Genomic DNA, 25,919 nt, shown 5'->3' with positions numbered 1-25,919 from the left:
AACTAAGAAGGGCACTCATTATGACAAGGATTGGGTATTGTATGTAAGTAGTGAATCACTGAATTCTACTCCTGAAACCCATATTGCACTGTATGTTAACTAAAATGTAAGTTTAAAAAGGTGGGGGGAGAAATTTAAAAATAATAACAATTAAGTGTGTTCTAACAAGGAGCTGTGACTTTTATTTTTCAGACTGCACTGGCACATTTAGAGTCTCTTGCAGTGGATGTTGAGGTGGCTAATCCACCAGCCAGTAAGGAAAGCATTGATGGCCTTCCAGAGACCCTTGTTCTTGAAGACCATACTGGTAAGGGCAAAGTTGGTCTCTAATGTCATATGACACATTACATGTGTAAGTATGTTATCAGTGCACCTGAAAGATAAAATACTGACCTTTAGAAACTCATTAGTTTTTTGTGAAACCAGATTCTGACAAACTTTCATCTAGTAGAAGAGTATTTTTAATTTATTAAGTGATGGGCTAGAATAAATGTTCCCCAGTCAGCTTTTCTACAAAACCAGTATTTATTAAATTCCAAATTGTCATGTATTGCAGAAACATGTTTGCCAATTAATCAAAGTCTGGTTCTTTTGTCTGTCATTGGTATCACCTATGAGTTAATATGTTTGTTTTCAGTTTTATTAAAATTGAACTCTGTGGGATTGATCAGATCGTTTGTTGTTTTCAGCAATTGGTCAGGAGCAGTGCTGTCCAATCTGTTGCAGTGAGTATATTAAGGATGATATAGCAACAGAGCTACCCTGCCACCATTTCTTTCACAAACCTTGTGTCTCAATTTGGCTACAGAAGGTGAGGTTTTTTTTTTTACTTTTTTAAAAAATATTTTAATAGTTCCTCCCGAAAGTTAATGGTAATAGTATCTTTTAAGCCTATTTTAGTCAGCTACATGTTTATATTTCTTTTTAATTAAGTGTTAAAAATTTATTACCTTTTAATATTTAGAGTTTAATGATAACATGAAACTATTTTACTTTACTAACATTGTCTAAAAAACAATGTAGGCGATAATACTTGCTTGACATATTTCATCATTTCCAAGAATGATGAAATATGTCAAGCAATTATTTTATGCTGAAGCTAATTAGATCTCCCATCATATCCCTGAAATTTGTGTTTTCCAAAGTATTGCAAGCAAAAAGCCTTTGGCATTACTCAAAGTACTGTAATAATGTAGAGATATTCTGCTAATACAGATCAATGTCTCTGAAAATGTATATGAGAAATATGGTATAATAACCTACCAGGTACCTCCTATTCCAACTTTATATACTGTCCTTAAATATTTACCCCAAAATTTTTAACTATATTTGAATTACTTAAAAAAAAAGAAAGAGTTTTACTTAAATGATCTCTCTGAACTCTATTTTTGCATAAGGACATTTATAGACAGTAAGGTAGAAATTGCCAAATCATTTTCACAGCTTATTTACTTAAGGATATAGCTCCCTCTCTTCCCTACAACCACTCCGTTCCTTTTCCCCTTCCTCCACCTCCTTCCTCCCTTCCTTTACTTTGCTTTCTCTCTTTTTTATTTTTTCAGATTCTGTGTCTCCTCTCTATGCCCCTCCCCTGCTCATGCTCTGTCTGTCTCTCAGAACTGAACAAACGTTAAACAATACTAAAAAAGATAAATAAATAAAATGTTGTTGTTAGGTCCCAGTCTGTATGGCAAGTGAACAATAAATGCTTGCTAAATTAAATTCTTGAATTGTAAACATTATATATATATATATATATATATATATATATATATATATGTTGTACAGCCTTGAATTGTCATTGACTTGGCTATAACCCAAGGTAATAATCTCCTTGGTCTCTTTCTGTCAAGAGGCTTTTGTGTGAAGCCTCTCCTCTGGGGAGAAGATCCCTAGGATACAAATTTTTGTCCTTCATCAGCATGATTTCTTCAGCCTACTTTTATCAGGGTATCTCTTTGGGGGGAAAAAAAACAGATTTGTGAGGGGATAATCTATCACCAGATGATACATCCCTATAATCTTTGGTCCAAAAATGTACTCTTAGTATGACTGCTTTCCCTGTCCTATCTAACCTCCTAGTTAGATTTCTTTTATCATTTAAAAGGCACTTAACTCTCCGTATCTTTTTGAAAAGGAATTATATGGCTAATAAAGAAGGTCTGAGCTCCATGTGTTTTGACATGCACTAAAGTAAGGCTTAAGTATATGTAAGGGAAGCCCTAGGAGATGATTTGGTGTCATGAATAGGTGGATTAATTAGGTCCGTGGTTTCTCTAATGTAGGCATCATGGATCAAATAATAAAATTAATTCAGTTCAGGTGAGGACATGCCCTGTGACTTCTTGCTCACTTTCTGCCATAGCACCAGTGCTGAGCAAGGAGGGTAGTAGACTCTTGGTTAATACTAAATGAAATATGACTGACCTGAAAGATACAAACATGATTAGGAGACACTATTCACCCTCAAAGAAATTAGAATCTGATTGGGATGAAGAGGAAATTGCATCACAATTTTGCCTCTCTGGTTTGTGTGGATTTGAAGTTTTGTTTTTAAGTTATTTGGTTTATTTTAGGATAATGATACTGTTTTTACTTGATGAAGATACTGTGTGGCAGATAAGACCTTTCCTTTGGCTCTGAACTTGTTTTCTTTCCCCTGCAGTCCGGAACATGCCCCGTGTGCCGCCGCCATTTCCCACCTGCCGTCATCGAAGCATCTGCCTCTGCTTCCTCCGAGCCTGACCAGGATGCCCCACCTTCAAACGACAGTTCTGCGGAAGCCCCCTAAATCTCAACACTTGAATGAGATCATTCTATCAAAGTAAATCTGCAAATTCCTTCTAAATCTGATGTGCAAATAATTATATATAAATAAATTTAAAATGCTATATATAGTCTATGCCATAGTTTAGGAAGAAGAATATTAACCTTTCTAAACTAAATTTAGGTTCGCATAAAGTACTAAACATTTTCAAGCTGAATGTTGAAGCAGTGCATCCATTTTCTTTAGTTGCATATGTTGATATTAATTGTAAAGTCAAGCTTACCAATTAACCCTCTCCGGAAGAAATAATCACGTATGTGGCACACATTATTGGTTTTGTCTGAAGTACTGCCACTAAGTGATTGTAATTAAGCTCTCCTGTTTGCATCAAATGTGAAAACTGTGATCACAACAGTAGTAAAATTTGGTTTCATTGGAAATAAAGAGAATTCTAAAACATGCTTTTTCATTGGTCCCTTTGCTTTTGCTACATCAGAACCTCTTGGTTCATAATACTGAGTGGTTTTTTAGGAAGGTGTCCGCTCTTACATCCTTGTTTAAAATTAGGACTTTTTAGAATGCCAAACAAAAGCCAAAGTTTTAGCTAGGATATGAAAAAATGTTTAAATCTTAAATGTAATCCCCCTGGAATGGTTAGGTAGTAAAATAAACTTTTTTTTCCCTAAATGGCGGATGTGCTTAAAAGTAAGGTTAGTAAAGCGTGAGTGCTTTACGGTGGTTGGTGCTTGAAGTAAGGTTAGTAAAGCTTATGAACAATCTGGCGTGCTTAGTGCTTGGTATGATGAGATGAATTAGATGGCCTTATGAAATCCTTTCTACTTGGTTACAGTTATACTTGAGAACATGGCACCTTTGTTTAATAAATATTGGTTCTTAATTTATAAATTTATAAATAGATACATTTATAATAAGTGTAAGTGTAAATACATTTAAGTATATGTATTTATTTATAAATTTATAAATATTATAGTTTAAAATAACCTTGGTTCTGAAATACTTCAGAAAGTCTGAAAACAAGCATAAAGTGTTTCAACATCCATTCTGTTGTATCCTGAGGGGAAATCTGATCCTTACTAGAAGGTTAATTGTACCAACTTGTATAAAGGATAAAATTGATGGGGTACAGAAAAGATTTGGCCACATTTTTTTCAATATACCTAAACCTTACTGTGTTATAATTTATTCCTTTAGAGAATTCCTGAACAAGGATTATTCATACTACATTTTTAGCATTTGTTTCTTTACACTAATTTATTCTAATAAAATTATTCACCTGGAAATAAATGATAAAAATAGGTAGTTTCAGAGTAAGCCAAAATGAGCCCTGGGTGAAAAGAAAGTAGATTTTTATGATCACCTAGTGACTATGAGCAGGACTGAACATGTAACACAGTTCCTTTCTTATTTGTCTTTCTCTAAAATAGAGAAAAGAAGATCCTGACCCCAGATTTTCCCTCTGAAAGGGTCGTGTTCACATATTTCTATAAAAGTGAGGAAATGAGCTTTCCTTAGTTGTTTTTATGGGAAAGTTGACACTTGGGGTCATCCATAATTATATAACCGCAAAATAAGATTGCACAGTTTTCCATTTAGGTGATCACACCCAGCAGGCAAATAATGTACAAACAAGGACATAATATTTAACTTACAGATGTGATTTGCTATCAGCACCAGAGAATGATGGGTGTTAGAATGCCACATTTGAGCAAGTAAAATTGTAAAGCACGTCGTGAGTGTACATCCATCTGAGTAGTACGTTGATAATTTAGTTTGGACACATAAAAGGAGTATTTCTATGGCTTCCCAAATGCAAAATTACATTTTATTTGTGTAATTTTCTCTGAGTATTTATATTCCATCTCGTTTCTCCATTCTTAAATGAATTTTCACTGTTGGCACATTTGAGGCTTAAATATAAGGAACATAACACTTGCATTCTAATTTTTGCATATATTGTAAATGTGTGTCTGGTATTTACAGCAAAATACTGTGTATCCTTTTATGGGTAAAACAAAACTGAACATTGCATGCATGTAATGTGGTGACTTTGTAATTTAGAGGTTCTTTGGGGCTTCTGTGACTTTGGAAGTGCTTACATTCAGGCCTTAATGTTGCATTAGCTAGCATGTTTTCCTTCTGATGTATATAGTCACTGTTGTATAAACTAATCTTTGCTTGTTTTCTACTCTGTGATCTTTCCATACCATATTTCATTGATGATCAGTTAGTGTCAAAGAGTCAAATCAGATTAAAATTAATTCTCATGTGTATATTGTGGAACTTTGTGGCTGGTGTGATTTTTAATTTTTTTCTTTTCTTTTTCTTGTTTTCTCTTTTGTTGTTTCCTTCCTTTAAGTAATATTGATCAGTTGTGACACTCGTTAAACTGACATTGCTACAGATTCCTCTGTAGTAAGTAAGCCACACATTATATTTAGGCAGTATTAAGGGACGTCAGTTTCCTTCTCCTAGATAGCAGCTGTCCCAAAGAAAATATTTCTTCTTTGCCTGTTAAGATTTAGCTATTATCTGCCAGTTGTTAAGAGGTTTTGGTTCCAAACTCAACCAGCAGTGTTGAGAGCTGAACTTAAGATAACTGTTGTACTTTTTGCTTTCCATCTGTTCCTATCCTTCATTCTTGGCTCCCTACTATCTGTAAACAGCTGCTATGAAGGAGAAAAGTTGAATATGAGTTGGCTTAAAAATTTTCTTCAAGAAAATTGGGATTTTAGGATTTTCATTGTAACAAGTTGATACAGGCTGAGGCGAAAAAGTTCAGATACCAAAATACAGTTTGATTCTCTGAAACACTGTTTGGATCCTTTTGGAAAAGTTAAGGAATATATAAAGGTAAATTAGGAATAAGTATAAATATTGATAAAAGAATTGTTTCTCTTATTTCTCTATGTTAAGTGACTTGACCTAATAATTTTTTTTAACATTTTATTCTTCCTTGTAATATGAATGCTGATATTTAAAGGTAGATCCATGTGGTTTTCTGTTGTGTTTCTTAATTGTTTATCTCTGAGCTAACTAACTCTTAAGATTATTTGTGATTTGGATTTATATATAAGCTGTTAAATATATATGAACTGTTAAAATGGAATGCAAGTTTTTCAAAAGCCCAAGTCTAAATGTAATGATTGGTTTATTGTTCAACAACCCCAGTCCATCATTTTCCGTGTAAATCATAAACAATAAACAGGATGTACTCAGTGGTCCTTTCTAATATTTAATTGTGCAGTCACATCGCTTCTATAATTTAACCCCTGAAGGATTTAGCATTAATGGCAAAGAACACAGCTATTAAGAAAGTCTGGAATAGGCTCCTGGGCACATGATTTTTTAGTCCTTGAACTGTGACCTAAGAAGGCCCTAACAGAGAGCCCAGCTGTGCAGAAGTAGTTGGGGGACTTCTGGACGGGCTCTGAAGGAGCAGTGTCTGCCTTCTCCTGCCTAATAATCTTAGCAATCCTGTGGGTTCAGCAGAGCCTGATTTCCACACTGACTCAGGACTGCAGAAACCCTCAAAGTTTCAGGACAGAGGTCCACCTCTCCTCAGTGGTTTCCTCCAAATCAGGCATAGGACTGTTATCAAGTCTACCTGTTTAGGAACATTCCCCGTGACTTCCCGAGGATTCACAGACCTCACCCATTTCAGAAAGGGAAATTGAGTGCTGATAGATATGTACACATTACATTAGAAAACTAATCATTCTTTTTAGAAGCTTTAGAATGTTTAGAATTGTGATTCTCCCTTAACAAAATAAACGTGTGCTAGAAAAATACAGTTTCAGAGCAAGAAAAGAATGCTACATCTCTTTGTTAGTGCCAAATCGTTTTATAATTGTGTCCTATGATTTTCATTCAGCCACTGCCTCCAGAGTTAGAGCCACTCAGCACTCCTACAAGGGATGGATTTCGTTGTTAGAAGAGTGTCACCCAAATGTTCCTAAAACAGCACACATGTGACACTAGACAGGTCCTGTCTCTTTTGTGTGGTCACCTCTTCATACTTTCCCTCAGGCTTCGTGTTTTTCTCAGTTCTTAACATGATACCCATTCCAGACCAACCTGGCATTGGCTCTTTCAGTCGCTCTCTTAAAATAGGTTGCTCAGCACTGAACACAGTTCTTCTGTGGTCTGATGAGAGTACGGTCCAGAGGCGTTATTGCCAGCTTCAAAGTGATTCTCATGACTGTTATGATTGGAATATGTTGATGTTACCTATTATCATCACCATCATCATTAGGCAAGCCTATCTATTGTCTCTTGCTGACTTTATAGTCATTGCTAATAAGCCAAGTCCATCCTAAAATTACTCACACAATTTCTTCTTAACCTAATTGAAGGACTGCATTCATCCTTATTAAATTTAACTCATAAAGTCCTTATGAATTCTGATCCTTAGCCTTGTGTCAGTTTCAGTTTTTGATGAAGCATGCCTTTAGTTATTTAGTGGCTTTGTCAAAGTTGTTCATAAATATTAAATAGAACAAGATGAAATACAGACCGTCTTAAGAAAACCACTGGACTGTACTCCAGGCGACTTTGATCCATTAATCGGTACTTTACAGTTGTTGAAGTGCCTACCAGTCACTTAGGTGTTCATGGTTCTTCATCTTGCCTAAAAGGACACCATAAGAAATTGGCTGACAATCTGATTGCACTGTCTATGGAAGGAGCCTAATCTACTTACTAATACATTAAATCAAGAAAGGAAGTTAGCTGGAAATGCCTTATTTTTTTTTTCTTTAATGTCTTTAATGTTTATTTTTGAGAGAGAGAAAGAGGGAAAGAGAGGGAGAGAGAGAGAGCAAGTATGGGAGGGTCAGGGAGAGAGGGAGATGTAGAATCTGAAGCAGGCTTCAGGCTCTGAGCTGTCAGCACAGAGCCCAACGCAGGGCTCAAACTCAGTAACTGCGAGATCATGACCTGAGCCGAAGTCTTAACTGACTGAGCCACCCAGGTGCCCCAAGGAAGTGCCATATTCTTAGTGAAACCACAGAACCTCTTTTTCCAACTGCTCACAGACCGTCTGTTTATTTATCTGCCCTAGAATTTGATAAGTGTCAAGCTCATTTTTATAATTTTTAGAACCTACCATTTTTTCCTCTCAAAAATTGTGATATTTGATGTAACATGACCCTGACAAGTCACTTAATTGTTCTGCTTCTGTTTTTTCTATAAAGTAATGAATCTAAATTATAGGTTCAGTACTACTGTTTATGCATGGGAAAAGGTTTGAAAAAAATGTTCTCTGTTGATATGCAAAGTCATGGGGAAATATGGTTGCTTTCCATCACTGTTTGATTTTTGGTACTACCTTTTAGGATTGATGAACACTTCAGATGAAAATCTTACAGGCGTCTTAATCACCTTTCAGAAGTTGAAAGATTCTGACAGAAGAACTTTATTAAATAGAATTTAATAATAATTTTACTAAAAGGCTTCATGCCTGGATATGGCAGTTTCCTCCATCTTGTATTCTTAGTTTATAATCAATATGCAGTTTTTGTAGTGAAAATTGAAGATGGGAAGGTCTTTATCTTTTCAGGAAGATTCCACCTCTTAGTCACTGTCAGTAAGAGAAATTCTGCAGGCCATTATGATTTCTTTTCATTATAACGCTGCATTTCTTCTTAACAAAATTCATTGGAAAAAATGCATTTTTACATTATAAGACTAGTTCCCACTTACAACATGCTAAGTATTAGACATTGTTCAGGCTCTCTGTTTTAGTTCATCTTCATAATGAATCTGCAGGGAAGGTTGTTTCATTCCAACTCTACAAATTAAAAAATTGAATCCTGGTTCTTTTCTTTCTTTTTTTAATTTTTTTTTTAACGTTTATTTATTTTTGAGACAGAGAGAGACAGAGCATGAACGGGGGAGGGTCAGAGAGAGAGGGAGACACAGAATCGGAAGCAGGCTCCAGGCTCTGAGCCATCAGCCCAGAGCCCGACGCGGGGCTCGAACTCACGGACCATGAGATCGTGACCTGAGCTGAAGTCGGACGCTTAACCGACTGAGCCACCCAGGCGCCCCGAATCCTTAAGAGCTCAAGGATTCTTTATAATTCATGCCATCTTCCTGGATAGGAGCAACCTATCTGATCACTGTTAATATTTAGGTAATTTGTTTGAAATGAAGTCTGAGTTTTAAAAATGAGGGAAAAAATGGAGTGGGGGAGCTGTTGAAAATTCTAGAAAGTATTTTGTTCGTTTTTCCTTGCCATATTATTTTGGTAAATTGGTACAGAGAGATATTTTTGCCTTAAGTAATGTACTGCTGACTAAAGCTCTAATGTCCTCTTTAGTAAAGTTTTTTAGTCATCATTAAGATCTGATGAGAACCTCCTAGCTGCCTGACAGTTTGGGATCCTTAAATTATCCTGCCGAGACTCTGGCCTGAGATGTATGGCATGCTCTTGTCTCTTCAGCCAGTCCGACCTCACTAATGTAGACACCTGTCTGTAAGTGACTTAGCCCTACCCTTTTCAGAAGTCTCTGGATTTTTTTCCTTAATTCCCTGAACAATTGTAATCACGTCAGAGTAAAGAACCTACACACAAATGGTTTCATCAGTAGAAATAGACATTTGACAGAGCGTTTCCTTTTGATTTCAATCCTTAAATGCTATTTTAAATTCTTTCCAGGCACTTAAGCTATGCCCTAGTTCCATTTGTCTTTTACTTATGTTGTTGTTAATAGAATCCAAATGTTAATGGCTATTATAAGGGGCTTCACTACATACCATCATCCTGACCAACCAGTCTTTGGCCTCAACAAATAATTCCTCCTTTTGACTAGCTATTCCAAGTACCCTCAAGCCTGAGGAATCTATAGTTATGTTGCTATGTTTGTAGGTTGAAGATCTCTTAGGAGGTTTTGGCCCTGTGACTCCCAGCAGATCATGATATCTCACAACCAGGGAAGCTGGAAAGTTGATCTTCCAGAGATGGGGCTGAGCAGAATGGAGGGAAGAAGAAAACCTAAAAGTGTTTTACCTTATTTCCCATGCTCTACTTTTATTACTTTTCCCTCCTACTCCATGTGTTCTGTGGCATTTACACGTAAGCATCCAGTGTGTTTTTACCCTGAAATTGGTACATAAAGCAGTGTTTCTGAAGCATTGCTTTCCTGCTGGCTGTGTAGCCTCTGGAGCAAGATATCTTACACGTTTTGGTAACCACGTGGGAACTAACATACCCTAAAAACTATCTTACTAAAGGCTTGACAGGGAGTAAGCACCACTGTCAACTTGCCAAATTTACTACATTGTAACTCAAAGCAGCTGAATGCTGTTTGGGTTATAAAGAACAGAAGGAGGTACAGAAAGATGTAGGGTAGTGAGTAAATCAGCAAACATTTGTTGAATGCATATTATATGCCCGGAACTTTTATAGGTAATTTTATATGCATTATCTTAGTGAATCCTAACAAGAATTCTTAGAGGTAGACTATTCTAATCTCCAAAAGGCATCAAAAGGTTCAGTAGCTGCCAAGGGTCACATATCTGGTAAATAAGAGAGTCAGCATTTGACCGGTGCTCTGTTGTATTGCTTTCTGCATAGGTAAGTGAGTTAACACTCAAGCTAAATATAAATAAGGTAAATTCCAGCTGCAGTACTGGTTGTTCTTACACACTCACCCACAAGTTCAGTAGCCCTTTATAACATTGTTTCAGTGGAGATGAAAACAGTAAACATTGGGACCCACAACGACTCAGAAGTTGGTAACTACCAGTGTTACACAGAGAATAAACCCAAAGAGGCTAAGGAGAGGAGCCTAAACACATTAGATTGATTTATTCTCCTACCTGCAAAACGATCTCACCAGATGCAGAAGTGTATGTTAACCTGAAACCCACTGCGGAGAAAATTCTGCCTCCACCATTTTTCTCTTGTCAGTCCCCGCGGCACCCACGGTTCCAGTGACCACTATCCGCATCTCTAAATAAGTAAGATCAATGATGTATGTAGTCAAAGGAAACCTGCCGTATTTCTACAGAATGGTAAGGCAAGTTGGTAGAAAGCAAGTTGTGATTAAATAGGGGTAAATGTCAAGTCCCTACTGTTACACTAAATCCACTCTACATGGTCTTGTTCTGTCCTAATTAGTCTCAGTCCCAGACGGCTAAGCCTTTTGGTTAATGAAAACCCATGGCCTCATCATGTCCAGTAACATACCGCAGGAGGCCGAGAGAGCATTGCCAGAGCAGCTTGGCAGAAGTTGCTTGTCTATTCATAGACTGCTTTGCACTTAGAATCAATGAAAAGTTAATGATTACATCACCAATATACAACCTCACTTAAGGAGGCAGTGGTGCAGCCCATGACAGGACAGCCAGCAAATGTTGGAGCTAGGACTTAAATTCAGGTTTTTTTGACCACACACTTTCTTACTGGTTGACCAAAAGCTATTCTCTTGATTTTTTGCCCAGTGTAATTCTTTGGTAAGCCAGGGCAACAGCTAAGGCTAGATCGGAAATCGGTTGCATTTGCTTACAAACCTGCTTTGTACATAGGTCCTCAGCTGCAAGCAGACAGAGTGGGAAAATAGTGGCAAATAAGCAGATCAAGCCATTTGTGAGTTACTTTTTCTCTGCTTCCATTTTTGGGTCAGATTTTTTATGTTTGTTTGTTTATTTTGAGGTGTGGGGAGGGGCAGAGAGAGGGAGAAAGAGAATCCTAAGTGGCCTCCATGCTATCAGTGGAGAGCCCAACCTGGAGCTCGATCCCACAAACCAAGAAATCATGACCTGAGCCAGAATCAAGAGTCAGATGTTTAACCAACTGAACCACTCAGCCTCCCAGGTCAGTTTTAAGTTAGGAAAACTTGAGGAGGGGAGGGGAGGGAGAGAGTGTGGGGAAGCAGAGCAGAAGAGCTGGTCTCCAGAATGAGACCAAATAAAAGCAAATGTTAGCAGTTCTCCAGCTTCTGGCAATCGAGAATTTCTCCACAGGTATTTGCCACATGTTAACCGTCTAAGGGGTTTTTATAAAGATATGTCAATATTTTTTAAAAAGCATATTTCAATAACATTTCAAAAATACGTGTGCAATTAAAAGAAGATACAACAAACCCCCATCGTCTATCTTCATGGCTTTAAAAATTTAAGAATTATTAACATTTTATCATATTGGCAAAAAAACACAAACAAATCACATATGTATATTTATGTATATATAGCTGTTCCTTTTCCTCAAAAACAGGCAGCGTCCTCTAGGAAATTTGACTTCAACCTGCATACACAGACTCCTTCTCAGACACCCTCCTGAAGCCCTATGGGTCTCCCACAGTCAAAGGTGATAGATAGGCTTTGCCTAGCTCATCACCTGTGATCACTTGGCTGGAGGCAGTATCGTGGAATACTGGCCCAGAGAGTGCCAGACTGGGAATGAATGTTGCCTGAGGTGCAGGAAAGGTGGGGATGAGGCCTGAGAGCTGTCTCTGTCCACAGTCCACAGCTCTCCTTCACTGTGTGCCCACCACCTCTCCTTTCCCTGTGGGATGTGCCAAAGTCGGTCAGCCCAGCAGCAAGGTAAGCTTCCCTCCCTGCAGGCTCTAAGAGACTGCATTATTGTAACGCCCTGCTCCCAAATCACTGAGAAAGTTTAGTTGCACTGCATTCAGGAAGACATCCATAATTCATGTCTCAAAGCATTAGTTTGTCCTTCTTGGGTTGGATTCTCTCTGCAGAAAATTCTACCATCTAACCTCTGGCCCATAATTCACCCCTGCAAAGTCTGCAGGAGGCCTCATGGGAAACAGCATTTCTTCAGCTCTGAGCCTGGAGGTTAAACGCATTTCATCTATTCCAGACTGGAGTCTCGGCGGCCTTTGCGTCCCTGAGAGCTTGCCCTGCAGCAGGCCCACTATTAAAATGAAAGTAGAGGGTGAAATTTGGGGATTTTTAAGTATGGCAATACTGATTAGTAATCACTAGGAGCCCGGTGATTGCTTCATGGTCCTGAAGTAGAAAACCTGCTGCGTTAAAAAAAAAAAAAAAAAAAAAAAATCACAATGAAGGGAACATTTTGTCTTGTAAATTGAGTAACAGCATTCCCCTGTGACCTGTTAATGTCAAACATGTCTACAAAAGTGAGGATAAGCTTCTTTGCACCCAGGGAGAATAGTTTTTCTTTATAAGTAGAAGTACAAATTTAGGGGTGTTCTCTGCAGACTTTCTTGAAAGAGCCTGAAAAGAGGGAAGCTGAGGCAATATTTACACACTCCCAAACATACGTGAAGGAAAACCCCTCAATCCTGCCCATTACTCTGGAGATGACAGGTACTAGTCTTTTCTTACTCTTCTCAGTCGCTTCTTACGTCCCTCCACTCCTTTGTTTGCACCTTCTTTCCTTCATCAGCCAGGTTGCCTGAGTTTCAATCCCAAGTCCAGCTGTGTGCTAGCTATGAAATCTTGGGTAGCTTACTTGACCTCCATGTGTATGTTGCCTCATCTATAGAACAGGGACAGGCTGCATTTCTCTCATAGGACTGAGTGAGTTAATACGCGTAAAGTACTTAGAATCCCGTCAGGTACATAGTAAGTGTTGGGTGGGAACCCTTAGTCTGCATTTCCCTTGTTTCCTTCCATGTGGAGGGAACCCTACTGCTGACACACTCCCCTCCCACTCCCCCTCCCTCCCACTCCCCCTCCCTCCCACGCTCTCCCACTCCGCACTTGCTGGAGGGTGACTTACTCTGATTAAAATTAGGGTGACTAAAACTAAAGCCCTTTTCCTCCCTTGGAAGTGAGCGGTTGCCTCTGCTTTGCCGAGGGCAGCCCTCATTGAGGGTAACACTGCAATGTCGGCGTGGTGGTCAGGCGAATTCCAGAGTTCACTACAGAGGAGAGCACAGTCCTCAGACCCTCCTGCCTGTCGCCACAGACCAGGGTCCTGCGCCTCTGAGTTCCTTTCTCAAAAAGTTCCAAGTCCCCCTTCAGAGCACGGGAGTGGCCTGACTGGCAGTGACATCTGGGTGGAGGGTGAGTGTTGACCCCAGACCTATGTCTGTCTTTGGGGTGCCCCCCTCACCCTCTATCTACCCTGTAAGTGGTACCTTCAAGCAGACGCTCCAGGGGGTGCCAACATTGATGTCCATGCGGTCATTCTAGGGCTCCATAGCCAGGCTCTGGTTCTAGGAAGGCATCCTGGTCAGCAATTCTCCTGCTGACTGGCAGCATATTTCCTTTGCAAGAGCGGGCAAGATTAGGCCACTGGAATCACGCCTGTTTCAAGTGTGTCTCACGCACATCAGAAACAAAGCAAGCTCAGGTCTTGGCTTGAGCTACATGTGCCACCTGGTCTATGAGACTCAAGGTGGGGGCTGGCAGATGTCCAGCAGGTGTTCCACCCCTACTGCTAGCACCCAGAGTGCCAACCCCCAGCCGGTGGGCTCCAGGGTGGCTATGCCCATCCCCTCTGAGGACACTTGAGAGCATTACTTCACAACACCAATAGGCCCTTTCCATCCATGTCCTCTCCTGCCTCCAATTGTGGTGACATCATTCTCTCACAAGTTGTTTTTAAGCTGTGCTGGATCAGAGGTTGGCATTTCTTGTGCAAAAGGAACTGCTCATCACCCCTCCTCTCTGCTAATGGTGTGTGGGAGGCAGGGGTGCTGTCTCCATGGAAAGAGATGACATTTTAGAAATGCGGAGACTACAGCCTAAGGAGTTCAAGAACGGATGTCGTTGGAAGACATGTTGCTATGTTGATGCTGTAAGATTCTGAACACTACATTTAACATATCCAGAAATTGAAGTTACTCACATTTTCCTGTATATTCCTATTGAGACTTGCATATGTGGTCATCATCAACAAAGCACAATAACAACCTCTGATATAGTCAGTCATTGGATGCAGCTATTCACAGGTGACACTTTGGGTGATAAAGTGTCAGAAGTGATGATGTAACCAGCATTAAGTAAATGGAATTAGGGAACTGCAGAGGGAAGAAGACCTGTATTGTTTCGATACAAACAGACCCTGAAAGGCCATGACATCATGAGTAATAATGCTATTGTTATCATTTCTTCAGTGTGGGAGATAAAAAAATTAGCTAGGAACATTGCAAATTACAATAAAGAACATGAGTAAATGGTTCCTGGACCTGGACAGGAAGAAGTGATGCCTGAATAGTATGAAAAATCTTCATATGAACTGATAGGACCACAAACAAGTTGTAAGTATGTCTTCTTCATTCATTATTTGTTCTCAATCTTGATTGGTAAATCACAGTACTTCACTTGGACCCATGGGTTTTATAACGTTTTTTATTCGAATTGTTTATATAGACAAGAGCCCAACAAAAATATTTTTCAAGGTCTTGCACATTCTAGGGGTGATCCTGGAGAGAAGTATTTGCCCATAGAAACAGCCATTTCCCTCACCTCAGCCTTTATTGGTAACAAGGTGCTACTTGGGTCACTATCAGCCACTCTTCTGTCTTATTTCTCAGTTTGTTTAGAATTTGATCAGGGAAGAGGAATGCTATTTATTCAGACCCTCTCAAAGTCCCCAGTTGTAAGCATTCAATAAAGGTTGCCTATTATCATTTTTTAAACATTTGGGTTGTTTAAACTGACATATTATTTTTAGGTGTACAACATAACGACCCAGTATTTGTATATATTATGAAATGATCACCCCAATGAGCCTAGTTAACATTTGTGCCATACGTAGTGACAAATTTATTTTTCCTTGAGATGAGGACTCCAAAGATCTATCAGGAACTTCCAAATATGCAGTACAGTATTAGCTGTAGTCACCATGCTGTAAATTACATCTCTAGGACTTATTTATTTTATAACTGTAAGTTTCTACTCTTTGACCTCATGTACCCTTTTTGCCTATATCCCCCAAATCCTCCCACCCCTGGCAACCACCAGTCATTTCTCTGTATCTCTGAGCTTGGGGATTTCCTGATTTTTGGTTTTTGAGCTGTTTTAGACTTCACATATAAGTGAGATCATACAGTTTATGTCTTTCCCTGTCTAACTTACTTCACTTTGCATAATGCCCTCAACTTCCACCCATGTTGTTGCAAATAGCAAGATCTCCTTCTTCTTTATGACTGAATAGTATTCCTGTGTGTGTGTGTGTGTGTGTGTGTGTGTGTGTGTGTGTGTTTCTCTCTATATTTTCTTTATCCATTCATCCATCAATGGACACTTACATTGCTTCCATATCTTGGCTATTGTAAATGATGCTACAATAAACATGGGGGTGCATGTATCTTTTAGAATTAGCGCCTTCATATTCTCAAGATAAATACCCAGAAGCAGAATTGCTGGATCATATGGTAGTTCTGTTTTTAAATTTCTGAGGAAACTGCATACAGTTTTCCAGAGTGGCTGCAGCAGTTTACATTCCCACCAACTGTAAGGGTTCCCTTTTCTCCAAATCCTTGCCAACACTTATTATTTCTTATATTTTGGATGACAGTATTTCTAACAGGAGGTGTGAGGTGCATCTCATGATTTTGATTTGCATTTCCCTGGTGACTAGTGATGTCAAACATCTTTTTATGTACTTTTTGGCTATTTGTATATGTTCTTAGGAAAAATGTCTATTTGGGTCCATTTCCATTTTTAAAACCAGATTATTTGTTTTTTGCTGAGTTGTATCAGTTCTTCATACATTTGCCATATTAACCCTTTATCAGAAATATTATTTGCAAATACTTCTCTCAGTAGTTTGTCTTTTCAATTTGTTGATGGTTTCCTTTGATGTGTAGAAGATTTATGTAGAATATTTATGTAGGAGATTTATGCTTCTATGAATTTATCCAGGAATTTATCCAAGAATTTAGGCTGTCAAATGTATTGGTATATAGTTGTTCTAGTAGTCTCTTATGGTCCTGTGGATTTCTGCAGTATCAGTTGTATTGTCTCCTCTTTCATTTCTGATTTTATTTATTTAAGCCCTCTCTCTTTTTTTTGGTGAGTGTACCTAAAGGTTTGTAATTTTATTTATCTTTTCAAAGAACAAGCTCTTAGATTGATCTTTTCTATTGTCTTTTTAATCTTTCTTTATTTCCACTCTGTTCTTTGTGATTTCTTTCTTTCTACTTACGTTGGACTTCATTTGTTCTTTTTCTAGTTCCCTGGGGTGTAAAATTAGGCTGCTTATTTGAGATTTTTCTTGTTTCTTGAGGTAGACATTTATCACTATGGGCTTCCCTCTTAGCACTACTTTTGCTCTATCGTGTAAATTTTGGTGGTATGTTGTATTTTCATTTGTCTCAAGGTATATTTTGATTTCCTCATTGACTTATTAGTTGTTCAATAGCATGTTTAATCACCACATATTTGTGAAATTTCCAGTTTTATTTTTGTTATTGATTTCTAGTTCCATACCATTGTGGTTGGAAAAGATGCCTGAAATGATTTCAGTCTTCTTAAATTTGTTAAAACTTATTTTATGGCCTATATAATTTATCCTGGAGAATATTCCTTGTGCACTTGAGATGGATGTGTATTCTGCTTCTTTTGGATGGAATGTTTTGTTAACTCTAATATGTTGTTTAAGGCTAGTGTTTCCTTACCAAGTTTGTCTGGATGATGTATCATTGATACAAATGGGGGGTTAAAGTCTCTTTTATTGCACTGCTGTCTGCACTGCTACAGACCCTTTAGGTCTGTTAATATTTACCTCTTATATTAAAGTGCCCTTGTGTGGGCTGCATAAGTATTTACATGTTACAGTATTTAATGTTATATCCTGCTTTTATTGACCACTTTATTATTACACAGTGCTCTTCTTTTTCTCTGCTGATAGCCTGTGTTTTAAAGTCTATGTTGTCTGATATAAATATAGACACTCTAGTTTTCTTTTGGTTTCCATTTGTTTGGAATGTCTTTCTCACTCCATCACTTTTTGTCTGTGTGTATCCTTACATATGAAGTGAGGCTTTTATAGGCAGCACATAAGTGAGTCTTGGTTTTTTACCCACTCAGTCACTCTGCATCTTTTGATTGGAGAATTTAATCCTTTTATATTTAAAGGAATTTTTTTTTTTTTTAAATTTTTTTTTTCAACGTTTATTTATTTTTGGGACAGAGAGAGACAGAGCATGAACGGGGGAGGGGCAGAGAGAGAGGGAGACACAGAATCGGAAACAGGCTCCAGGCTCTGAGCCATCAGCCCAGAGCCCGACGCGGGGCTCGAACTCACGGACCGCGAGATCGTGACCTGGCTGAAGTCGGATGCTTAACCGACTGCGCCACCCAGGCGCCCCTATTTAAAGGAATTTTTGATAGGTACGTACTTATTTCCAGTTTATTTTTTTATTTAATTAAATTTTTTTAAATTTACATCCAAGTTAGTTAGCATATAGTGCAACAAAGATTTCAGGAGTAGATTCCTTAATGACCCTTACCCATTTAGCCCATTCCCCCTCCCACAACCCCTCCAGTAACCCTTTGTTTGTTCCCCATATTTAAGAGTCTCTTATGTTTTGTCCCCTTCCCTGTTTTTATATTATTTTTGCTTCCCTCCCCTTATGTTCATCTGTTTTGTATCTTAAAGTCCTCATATGGGTGAAGTCATATGATACTTGTCGTTCTCTGAATGACTAATTTTGCTTAGCATAATACCCTCTAGTTCCATCCATGTAGTTGCAACTGTCAAGATTTCATTCTTTTTGATTGCCGAGTAATACTCCATTATGTGTTTATGTGTGTGTATACACACACACACACACACACACACACACCACATCTTCTTTATCCATTCATCCATCAGTGGACATTTGGGCTCTTTACAAAAAGAAAAATTGTTTCCAAAAAGAGGCTTTCCAACTTTGGCTATTGTTGATAGCACTGCTATAAACATGGGGGTGCATGTGCCCCCTTGAAACAGCACACCTGTATCCCTTGGATAGGTACCTAGTAGTGCAATTGCTGGGTCATAGGGTAGTTCCATTTTTAATTTGCTGAGGAAACTCCATATTGTTTTCCAGAGTGGCTGCACCAGTTTGCATTCCCACCAGCAGCGCAAAAGAGATCCTCTTTCTCCTCATCCTTGCCAACATCTGTTGTTGCCTGAGTTGTTAATGTTAGCCATTCTGACAGGTGTGAGGTGGTATCTCATTGTGATTTTGATTTGTATTTCCCTGATGATGGGTGATGTTGAGCATTTTTTTCATGTGTTGGTTGGCCACCTGGATGTCTTCTTTGGACAAATGTCTATTCATGTCTTTTGCCCGTTTCTTCACTGGATTATTTGTTTTTTGGGTGTTGAGTTTGATAAGTTCTTTACAGAGTTTGGATACTAACCCTTTATCTGATATGTCATTTGCAAATATCTTCTCCCATTCCGTCAGTTGCTCTTTAGTTTTGCTGATTGTTTCCTTCGCTGTGCAGAAGCTTTTTATTTTGATGAGATCCCAATAGTTCATTTTTGCTTTGGTTTCCCTTGCCTCCAGAGATGTGTTGAGTAAGAAGTTGCTGTGGGCAAGGTCAAAGAGGTCTTTGCCTTCTTTCTCCTCGAGGATTTTGAAGTCTTTCTATTTTACATTTAGGTCTTTCATCCATTTTGAGCTTATTTTTGTGGATGGTGTAAGAAAGTGTTCCAGGTTCATTTTTCTGCATGTCGCTGTCCAGCTTTCCCAGCACCACTTGCTGAAGAGACTGTCTTTATTCCATTTGATATTATTTCCTGCTTTGTCAAAGATTAGTTGGCCATATGTTTGTGGGTCCATTTCTGGGTTCCCTATTCTGTTCCATTGATCTGAGTGTCTGTTTTTGTGCCAGTCCCATACTGTCTTGATGATTACACCTTTGTAATACAGCTTGAAATCTGGGATTGTGATGCCTCCTGCTTTGGTTTTCTTTTTCAAGATTGCTATGGCTATTTGGGGTCTTTCCTGGTCCATACAAATTTTAGGATTGTTTGTTCTAGCTCTGTGAAGAATTTTGGTGTTATTTTTATAGGTATTGTATTGAATATGTAGATTGCTTTGGGTAGTATTGACATTTTAACAATATTTGTTCTTCCTATCCAGGAACATGGAATCTTTTTCCATTTTTTTTGTGTCTTCTTCAGATTGTTTCATAAGCTTTCTATAGTTTTCAGTGTATAGATTTTTCACCTCTTTGGTTAGATTTATTCCTAGATATATCATGGTTTTTGATGCAATTATAGATGGGATCGATTCCTTGATTTCTCTTCCTGTTGCTTCACTATTGGTGTATAGAAATGCAACCAATTTCGGGGCACCTGGGTGGCGCAGTCGGTTAAGCGTCCGACTTCAGCCAGGTCACGATCTCGCGGTCCGGGAGTTCGAGCCCCGCGTCGGGCTCTGGGCTGATGGCTCAGAGCCTGGAGCCTGCTTCCGATTCTGTGTCTCCCTCTCTCTCTGCCCCTCCCCCGTTCATGCTCTGTCTCTCTCTGTCCCAAAAATAAAAAATTAAAAAAAAAAAAAAAGAAATGCAACCAATTTCTGTGCATTGATTTTATATCATGCAAGTTTGCTGAATACATGGATCAACTTTAGCAGTTTTTTGGTGGAATCTTTTGGGTTTTCCATATAGAGTATCATGTCATCTGCAAAGAGTGAAAGTTTGACCTCCTCCTGGCTGAGCTGGATGCCTTTTATTTCTTTGTGTTGTCTGATTGCAGAGGCTAAGACTTCTAATACTATGTTGAATAACAGTGTATTGCCAGTTTATTAATTGCTTTCTGGCTGTTTATAGTTCCACTTTGTTCCTTTCTACTTCTCTTGCTCTCTTCCTTTGGAGTTTGTTGACTTTCTTTAGTGGTATTCTTAGATTTCTTTCTCATTATCTTTTGTGTATCTAGTATAGATTTTTGCTTTGTGGTTACCATGAAGATTACATAGAACAACCTATATTTATCACTTATTTTCTTTTTTATATATGTATTTTCAAGAGAGAGTGCAAGAAGGGGAGAGGAGTAGAGGGAGAGAAAGAATTTTAAGCAAACTCCACTCTCAGTTCAGAGCCCATCACAGGCCCTGATCTCATGACCCTGGGACCTTGACCTGAGCTGAAATCAAGAGTTGGATGTTCAGGGGCACCTGGGTGGCTCAGTTGGTTAAGCGGCCGACTTCAGCTCAGGTCATGATTTCACAGTCCGTGAGTTCGAGCCCCACGTCGGGCTGTGGGCTGACAGCTCAGAGCCTGGAGCCTGTTTCAGATTCTGTGTCTCCCTCTCTCTCTGACCCTCCCCTGTTCATGCTCTGTCTCTCTCTGTCTCAAAAATAAATAAGTGTTTAAAAAAAAAGAGAGAGTTGGATGTTCAACCCAGTCATGCAAGTTCCCCTATCACAGTCTATTTTCAGTTGATAACAACTTAAGTTTGAATACGTTCTAAAGCTCTACATTTATACTCTTCCCCACAATGTTTTATATTTTTGACACACAGTTTATTTCTTTTTATCTTGTATCTCTTATTTAATTATTGTAGTTATAGTTGTTTTTACTACTTTTCTTCTTTAACCTTCATTTTAGCATTATAAGTGATTAATCCACTACCTTTACTATATATTTATCCTTATCAATGAATTTATGCTTTCATTGTTTTCTTATTATTAATAAGCACCCTTTCTTTCAGTTTAGAGAAGTCCTTTTAACATTCCCCGTAAGGCCAGTTTAGTAGTGAAATCCCTTATCTCTCCTTCAATTTTGAATGATAACTTTGCCCGATGGAGTGTTCTTGGTTACAAATGTTTTACTTTCAGCACTCTGAATATATTGCGCTAGTTTTCTTCTGACCTGCAAAGCTTCTGCTAAAAAATTGACTGATAGTCTTATGGGGGCTCCCTTGTATGTAACAAGTTGCATTTCTCTTGCTACTTTTAAGATTTCTTCTTGTCTTTAACTTTTGACATTTTAATTAAATGTGTCTTGGTGTGGGTCTCTTTGGGTTCATGGACTTCGTGGATCTGGAAGCCTGTTTCCTTCCCCAGGTTAGGGAAGTTTTCAGCTATTATTTCTTCCAATAAGTTTTCTGTCCTTTCTGTTTCTTTTCTCCTTTTGGCACTTCTATAATGTGAATGTTAGTCTGCCTGATGTTTTGCCATACATCCTTTGAGCTATCTTCACTTTTTTAAATTCTCTTTTCTTTTTGTTGCTCTGATTGGGTGAGTTCCACTGCCTTGTCTTTGAATTGACTGATCCTTTCTTCCGTTTTATCTAGTCTTCTATTGAACACTTCTAGTCTATCTTCAGCTCAGTTTTTCTTCAACTCTATGACATCTATTTAGTATTTTCATATATTTTCTATCTCTTTGTTGAAATTCTCACTGTTTATCCATGCTTCTCCCAAGTTCAGTCAATATCTTTATGACCATTACTTTAAACTGTTTATCAGGTAGATAATTCTCTCCAGTATATTAAAATATTTTTTTTTCTGAGGTTTTATCTTGTTCTGTGTTTCCTCATTTTGCTTGACTGTTTTTATGTACTAGATGAAACAGCCACCTCTTCTAGTCTTCAAGGAGTGGCCTCATGATAAACCTTATCATCAACCATGTCCTAGCTCTTGGTTGTCTCTCAAGCTTTTGTGATTGTCCAAGCAGCCTATTTTGTTTTCAGTAGTGCCTAGTTGTTAAGGATGTGCTAAGATCTGTCAGTGTCCCAAAGAGGGGGATCTCAGTGAACACCTAGGTTCTGGCTGATTGGAAGTCAGATCTCAGGCAGCAGCTTTTAAAGTAAGCAATATATACAGCCCTGTGGGACTGCAAATATAAGCCTTGCTGGCCAGCAGACAAGTAATTGGAGGTATCCCCTGGGCAACAATCACAAAAATTGGCTCCAGGCAATCATATAAGCTCCATTCTTAGAGACACAGGTAAACTCTAGTGTAGAGATACAGCACAGAGATGGCATGTCACCTAGCCTGTGTTCCCTGAGAATCCCTCCTTAGGCCTCTAGATATACATCAAACCTGAAGCCTGCCCCTCAGGCTCCAGAATAAGCAAATAAGCATCTTTCTTTGAAGGACTGGGGTTGTGTTTCTGTCTGCTACCTGTAGAATGCCCTGGGGGTGGTAGTCTGCTAAAAACTCTCTTTCTGATTATTACAGTCCCATGTGACCCAGGAATGCAAGGTCCCCTGACCTCCAGAGCCACATAATCAAGGGATGTCCCCTGGGTTGCAGCTGCAAAAACCAGGGCACGACATAAGAACTGGGGCATCAGACAGACATCTCTAAAAATTCCCCTGCAGAGTATGCAGAGGGAGAGTGCAAAGATGGAGCCTGCTGGTTAGAGGGTAAAGATGGCACCCACTGAGGGGGAAAAGGGAGTTAGTGTAAAAAAAACCAAAAAACATCTGCCAGCTTTAGCAAGGTCAAGGGAGAGCACAAAAATGGTGCCCACCATCTCCTTCATCCCTGGAGAGTATCCCCAGCAGCCCCTGCCCCTCTGGGTGATGCTTTGTGGTTAACAAATGAATCTCTTTTTCATAAAGTCAGGGCACTTTTCGAATAGCTGCTTCTGCACCAGGCCTTGGAGTGAGTGAGTCCACACACAAGCCCCTTAAGAGGCCTTGCTCAGTTCACCACAGCCCATTGGGTCTCCTGGAAGTGAGCCCCATTGGTTTTCAAAGACTCATGTTTTGGAGGCTCATCTGTAGGGTATAGGTCTCAAAATATGGAGTGTCTGATGTTATGAACAGTTCACTCCTCAGGGTTTATAAATTCCCTCCCAATTGTGGGTCATGGTGCTGAGGGTGTGGTTTATGGTGAGATTGTGTCTCAGCCTCTCCTGCCCACTTCCATGTGGCCTTCTTGTTTGCCACTGTGTAGGAGCTGCTCAGCTAGTTTTCAGATCTTTTTCACAGGAAATTATTCCATATGTAGCAGTAGATTCAGTGTGTCCATGGTGGGGGTGAGTTCAGGATCTTTCTACAGAACAGAACCAGAAAAATAAGTGATCAGCAAATGATGAAGATGGGTCATAAAGACTCAGAAGCAGGTGAGACAGGCCAAATTGGGACAATTTGTGCATCAAAACAAATAATGATTATGAAAAACCCATGAAACAAAATAGGAAACTGTGAATCCATTCAGATATAAATAAATAAATGAATGCTTGATTTAAAAAAAACAACAACACTATTTTACATAATTTCAAAGTACTTCTCCACAGAACACTTATCAATTGCCAAGGGGGGAAAGATAACTTTATAGTGAAAACATCTGGTAGATATCACCTTTTCAAGTTGTCATAGAGAACAAATGTCAACAATGAGAAAATTGAAACCCTGTGCCACCTAATAGAAGGCCTTTAGAAGAACTTCTATGATATCCTGTGAAAGATGCATAACATCAATCTAACTATGAAAAAATAACAGAAAACCCCAAGTTGAAGAACATTCCAAAGGTAACTGGCCTGTAATCTTCAAAAGATTTGAGGTCAGGAAGGTCAGAGAAAAACTGATAAACTGTTCTACATTAAAGGGGAGTCACAGACATGACAAATGCAAGGCGTGATTCAGAACTGGACCTTTTCAATTAAACTGGCGTGAGGTCTGAGGCTTAGATGGTAGCAATATGTCATACTCAGCCTTCCCAAGATGGTGCTGGCAAAGTTGCTACAGCACTTACATTATCGTACTCTCCTGGGCCTGAGTCTAGAAAAAGAGAATTGTTTTCAGTAGCATCCCCAGCAGTCCAGACCATAACTTTTGTCATACTCATTACTCTTCCAATCACCACGATCAAAAGGAAGAGCTACTATAATTTGTCAGACCCGAGTCACATATTTGAGCACAAGGCCGCCCATAGAGCTTTTGGATGGAGTTCCATAGACCTATGGACTAATTGTGGCAAAGGGTCAATCAGGTGGAAAAGCAGGAGAAAGAAGGGGAAATGAATGCCCGGAAGGCAAATGTCTGCAAATGTCCACAAATGTCCAAAATGTTCAATGCTGCATGGTGATAAAAACCTATAAACCTCCTTAAAAGCTATTAATTTACTTTCACGGGGTGCAATTTTGAAAATCCGTGATTAAAAAAAAACTATTTATTTATTTTATCTATTTATTTATTTAGAGAGTGTGTGCTCATGCACACGAGTGGAGGAGGGGTAGAGAGAGAGGGAATCCTAAGCAGGCCCCACACTGTCAGTGCAGAGCCTGATGCAGGGCTTGATCTCACAAACCATGAGATCATGACCTGAGCCCAAACCAAGAATTGAATGTTTAACCCACTAAGCCGCTCAGGCACACCTGAAAATCTTTGATTTTAATAACCTCATAGCAAGTTGGTAATAGAAAATAATTTCTTCCTATTGTCAGTTACTTAATATTTCTATCCAATTTGAATCTAAATCCTAACATATTCTAGAATTAGTAAACCATTTGTCTTTCCATACAGGTTCAACCATTTTGTTCATATACCTTTTTTCATATCTGTAAGAAATCATGGTCTGATCAGGAGTCCAACAAATTTGGCTTCTCAGAGCCCATTAAAAATCAAAACTTTCTTTAGCTGAGAAAGTAGATCAGTAAATCATTTTAACAAGTTTTTGTGTTCTAGTTTCTGATTATATTTGAAGGAACAGTCTCTACAACTGCTTTGAATTTCTCCATACACTTCTACAGTCCCATGTTGACAGAGGGCTAGGCTCTATTTGCCTGTGAATGCTACATAAAAAAAAATATATAGGCTATTTTCCACTCTTGAACATTGTTCAAGATTTCATGAGTTTAGGCCTACACACTACTGCAATAGTGTCATGCCCGATTTCCCCATACTGAATTCCTGATGAATAGATAAATAAATGAGACTCAGATTTTTTTAATCCAACCAAGAAGATTTTTAAAGAGCCTTGAAAGTGGGATTATGTCACCAAAGCAATTTCCCTAGTTCTCTTTTCTATTTGCAATTACAAGAATATCATTTTGAGGTCTCTTTAAAGTTTAGAAGATAAATTTAGCATTTAGTATTTAATCAAATGATAGCTATGATGATGTCAAGATTTGGAACAGCTATATTAACAGCCTACTTACTACTCCTTTCAGAAACCCTACTTGCTCTGCCCACATCAGATAGTATGTGTCATTTTCTATCTTTCTAGTTCTTATATTTGCAATGATCTTAGTCATAATTAATTACTAATATAGGATGGTAACTATTTAGTGATATT

The 25,919-nt window shown here is 38.7% G+C and overlaps 1 protein-coding gene across 2 annotated transcripts in view; it reads left to right on the top strand.

Annotated features, from left to right (window-relative positions):
* The window catches only part of PJA2 (praja ring finger ubiquitin ligase 2), a 71,230-nt gene extending 65,224 nt beyond the window's left edge, over positions 1–6,006 (top strand). For both annotated transcript variants that reach the window (XM_043595178.1, XM_043595186.1), the window contains exons 8-10: positions 193–307; positions 690–811; positions 2,666–6,006. In XM_043595178.1, the coding sequence (XP_043451113.1) occupies positions 193–307; positions 690–811; positions 2,666–2,791 (363 nt within the window). In that variant the 3' untranslated portion in view covers positions 2,792–6,006. The remainder of the gene's footprint in view (positions 1–192; positions 308–689; positions 812–2,665) is intronic.
* Positions 6,007–25,919: the final 19,913 nt, after the last annotated feature.

The sequence above is a fragment of the Prionailurus bengalensis genome, chromosome A1 (genome assembly GCF_016509475.1).
Source record: "Prionailurus bengalensis isolate Pbe53 chromosome A1, Fcat_Pben_1.1_paternal_pri, whole genome shotgun sequence".
Classification (NCBI taxonomy): Eukaryota; Metazoa; Chordata; class Mammalia; order Carnivora; family Felidae; genus Prionailurus; species Prionailurus bengalensis.
Note: the sequence above shows the minus strand (reverse complement) of the source record. Positions and strands in the feature narration are given on the sequence as shown.